The 4,802-nt window shown below is 33.7% G+C and overlaps 1 protein-coding gene across 1 annotated transcript; it reads left to right on the top strand.

Moving 5' to 3' along the window:
* LOC18608675 ((R,S)-reticuline 7-O-methyltransferase) lies at positions 352-2,118 on the top strand. Its single transcript, XM_018115128.1, has 2 exons — positions 352-1,174; positions 1,641-2,118. Exons 1-2 carry the CDS (start codon positions 377-379, stop codon positions 1,938-1,940), a joined length of 1,098 nt encoding a protein of 365 aa, XP_017970617.1. The 5' UTR covers positions 352-376; the 3' UTR covers positions 1,941-2,118.

The following is a 4,802-nucleotide window of genomic DNA, read 5'->3' as shown; positions in this document are numbered from 1 at the left end:
CAAGAAAGTTTGTAGAAAGTTTTTTTTTCAACATTTTAGTTCTATTAAATGAATAATGTGTTACATATAAAACCACAAGCAACAAATTGACAATTGCCAAATGTACCACTCATGCTTTTTCCAATAAGAGAAATAATAATATGATAAAATTGTTCAAACTTACTTTTGATAGGAAAGAGACCTCAAAATTACCTTTTTTTTTTAAAAAAATAAATGGTTAATGGAAACAAAATATCTCATTGGTTAGGGGGCAGCTTTGGTCTCTTGGTCATAGTCCTAGTTTCTGTATATTTTCAAAGCGACGATTCCTAGCTAGCTTTGATCATTACACAACTTCTCCTGCAGAAATGGTTCTCTTTCTCTTCACCGACTTTGCATGAGAAGTAAGAAACAAAATCTCTTGGAAAAGAAAGAAATGGATTCAAAAGAAGCTAAGGCATTGGTACAGGGCCAAGCCACGATATGGCAATTCATGTTCGGCTTTGCAGATTCCATGGCACTTAAGTGTGCTGTGGAACTCCGCATAGCTGATATAATCAACTCTCACCATCGCCCCATCACTTTGGCACAAATAGCTTCATGTATTGATGGCTCTGCTTCTCCCGATATCACCTGCCTCGCTCGCATCATGAGATTTCTCATCCGTAGAAAGCTTTTCATAGCCCATCATCCATCAGACGGTGGAGAGTGCCTCTACGGCCTGACTCACTCATCAAGATGGCTTCTACATGACTCGGAGCTAAGCCTGGCACCCCTGATTCTGATGCAGGACCATCCCTGGCTAATGGCTCCCTGGCACTACTTTAGTCGATGTGCCCGAGAAGGTGGCATTGCTTTCAAGGTGGCTCATGGACGTGAGGTATTTGAGTTTGCGTCAGCAAATCCGACATTCAACAAGCTTTTTAACGATGCCATGGCCTGTACATCCAAAGTGGTAACCAGGGCAATTCTATCAGAGTACAAAGACGGTTTCAGCTCCATAGGATCATTGGTTGACGTTGGAGGTGGGACAGGAGGCATGATTTCTGAGATTGTGAGAGCATATCCGCACGTCAAAGGGACTAACTTTGATTTGCCACACGTCATCGAGACAGCACCGACATACCACGGGGTCTGCCACATTGGAGGTGATATGTTTCAGGCCATTCCTAATGCTGATGCCGTTATCATGAAGGCAAGACCTGTTAAACTAGTCTCGAATCTTTTATTAAAATAATTTGACATTGTTTTTTATGCTACAAACAGTTCCATGATTTAAGTAGGCTTGGACTTTGATTGTTGTGGCGCTGAAATCAAAAGCCAATGACATCACACGTAACACTTTTTCTCTTTGTACTCTGTCTTATACTAATTAAATTCAGGATTCAAATGAATAGTAATGCATTTAATTTGAGAATTTATTATCCTTGTCTAATATTTAAGAGGAGGACAGTTGGATAAAAGTTACTAGCTCTCCTGTCGCAGCAAATCCTTTCCGCAAAACTGACAAATACATTCATAAAATTCTCTTTCAAAATTGTGTATGCACTCTTGTAACACTTCAATGTTTAAAGAATAGTTTCTAATAAAAGAAAGATCACGGGGATAAGAATATAATCCTAATTAAGCAAATGTTGATACTTTTTTAATGTATTTTGTAGTGGATATTGCACGACTGGAGCTCCGAAGATTGCATCAAAATTTTAAGAAATTGCAGAGACGCAATTCCATCAGAAACTGGGAAAGTGATTTTAGTTGAATGTGTTCTGCAACCAGATGGAAGTGGCCTGTTTGATGACGTGAGTTTGATACTCGATCTCGTAATGCTTGCACATTCCTCTGGTGGAAAACAGAGGACTGAGCTTGAATGGAAGAAACTATTAAATGAAGCAGGCTTCCCACGTTACAAAGTCCTCAACATTCCTGCTTTACCCTGCATTATCGAGGCCTACCCGAAGTAGGATGAAATTGTTGTTTAATGCAAAATTGCTATGCATACAGTCAATCCTGGGAAACTTTTCATTTTGTGACTACCATTTCATATCCACTCCTGACTGCACCCAAATATTGGGGAAAATAAGGTAGTAATAAACGTTTGAGCAATCACAGTCCAGCCAAAGCGGAAACGCCTTTGGAATAAAAGGACATTATCATTGATAGATGAATTTTTGTTCAATAATAGTTATTTATACGAGCTTTTTGAATCCAGTTTGTTGCTAGTCATTCATACTTCAGAATTTCCTCTCTTTCAATTTTCCTTCAAACCTCGTGGCAACAAATTCCAATTAGTGTATACGAGAGCGACATGTGTTTAACCTATTTATTCCTTTTCCAAATCTCGACAAACCAAGAAAAGAAGAGGGAGAAAAATTAATCTATTTGAGCCCAAGATATATCTTCACATGAAATCAACAATATTATAATATCATGTTAACTCAGTTGATAAGATTGTTTAATTTAATGTAAGTGATACTAGGTTCAAATTTCATTACTGTTATTGCGTATTTTCTCATGGAAAAAACGAGTAGTTTTTAACGTAAGTATTTCACTTAAAATTCTTACTACAGTTCTATAATTATCTAACTATAATAAACTATTATATAGAAGGTTTACTGCTTATTACGTAAATATTATATATATATATATTCTTCAAATATATATATATATATATATATATATATATATATATTATATTAANTATATATATATATATATATTACTTATATATATATATATATATATATATATATATATATATATTAGTTTCAGCTTTATCACAAGTTTATAAACAATTTGGCTTTTTAATGAATTTTTGAGTTTTCATTATCAACTAATTATTGCACTTAGAAACATTTTAGTCTAAACAAATTCAAAATTCAAATATATTACAAATATTTAATTTAGCCTAACATGAATTAGTTCGAGATGCTAGTCAGTGGCAGAGCCAGGATTTCTTGTTTGAGGGGTGAAGACAATGTGTATAAAATAGTTATACTAGAAGTTCAATATTTGACAAAAATATAAAGTAACTTTGATGGAAAAAATTTATGTGAAAATTACAAAAAAAAACACTAACTATAAGTTAAGTATAAAATAAAGACATTTTTTAACAACTATTGCATACTAAGATTGGACACTTTTAATTGAGCTTGATAATCTTTCATAAAGTTGAAGGTATTTATTGCTGAATCAATGTCAAAGCTTTGAATGATTTTCTTTTCAATGAGACTGATTAATGAATTTTTAAAAAAGTGATTTGACATTCTTTTACAAGTCTCGTTCTTAATGAGTTTCATAATAAAAAATACATGCTTTGGTGTTGTAGTGAAAACTAGAAAATTCATGACAAGTTGGATCAATCGGTCAAGCTCAGCTCTACAATATGTTTATTATGCCAATCTTACATAAGAATGCATGTTTGCTTATTTGGGTATCTCAAAAATCGTTAAAGGACGACAATGTACCAAATGGTATAATTAAGTTGACTTAAGCCTCTAACTACTCCAAATAGAGATTTTAAAATGAAATTGAGAATTTTAAAACCCCATAATGACTTAAAATTGTGATTCAGAGTTCGAGGACCGATTTGGAGTCAAATTGAAATTGTCATGATCTAGGGGCAAATTGGTCATTTTGCCACCCGAGGTTAAAATTGGAATGTTGGAAGACGTTTTTGATCAAGATTGATTATTTAGAACATAATTTGAGTTTGAGAAGTGAAGAATTTTAATTCTGGCATTTTTCGAGCATAAGAGAAAAATAGTCATTTTGCCACCCCAAGGGCAAAATTGTAATTTTACACCACCCAACACTTGTCCAGCACATGCATTTTACCCAATATTATCATGGATAATTGAGAAAATTTAAGTGGTGGAGAGAGATTGCTTAATGGGTAAGTATGACACATGGACCAATGGAATGGTGACATGTGTCAAATTCTCATCCATTTATTATTTTCCTTATAAATTAGCACAAAATCAGCTCATTTCTCTTCATATGGTCAGCCAAAGGAAGAACAAAGGAAGAAAAGAAAGAACAAGAACCTTAGGGTGAAAATTCAAGAGAAAATTTGGTGGATTTCAAGTAATCAAGCAATCAAAGGTAAAATTTCTTGATTTTGACTTGTGATCTACCTTTTTCATGCATTCTTTTGCATTTTCCATGGTTGAATCACATGATTTCATGATAGGTATCTTGCTAGCTGAACACTTAGAGAGAGGTTTTGATGCTTGATTTGGTTAGGTTTTAAGATAATTTAGTGTTTTTAGTTAGTTAGTGATGTGTAGCATGAAAAGCCAACTAGAAAATTTCATTTTCTCCCATCACCCATCATTGGCCGAATTCTCCATGTGGAATATTGATGATGATTTTGATTTTATTCAAGTGATTTGGTTAGGAATTAGTGATTTATGGTGTTAGAATCAAGTAGGAAAAATCATAGTATTGATGCACCCACTATGATCGAATTTTCCAAGAGAAAATGTGAGGATGATTTTGCCATATTTCAAGTTATTTAATTTGTGTTTGATGATTTGGAGTATTGAGAGAAAAATAGAATTATTTGGAGTTGAATTGGACGTATTGGCCAATTAATCGGGTGATAAATCGAATTAGGCCAATATCATTTTATTTAGGGACATAATTGAATTTATATTGAACACTGTATTTAGATAGTTACTCGAGTATTTCACATCCCATTTCATACATTAGTGTAAAGCCTGAACTGGTTTTATAACAATTTAGCACAAATGTAGTAAATGGCTTATTGTGCATTATGTCTAGGTGGTGAGCATTCTGGCAAAAGTAAAGAGATAGAACCCAAG

Source organism: Theobroma cacao, chromosome 2, assembly GCF_000208745.1.
Source record: "Theobroma cacao cultivar B97-61/B2 chromosome 2, Criollo_cocoa_genome_V2, whole genome shotgun sequence".
NCBI classification, from domain to species: domain Eukaryota; kingdom Viridiplantae; phylum Streptophyta; class Magnoliopsida; order Malvales; family Malvaceae; genus Theobroma; species Theobroma cacao.
The sequence above is the reverse complement of the archived record's forward strand: the minus strand, read 5'-3'. Positions and strand labels throughout refer to the sequence as shown.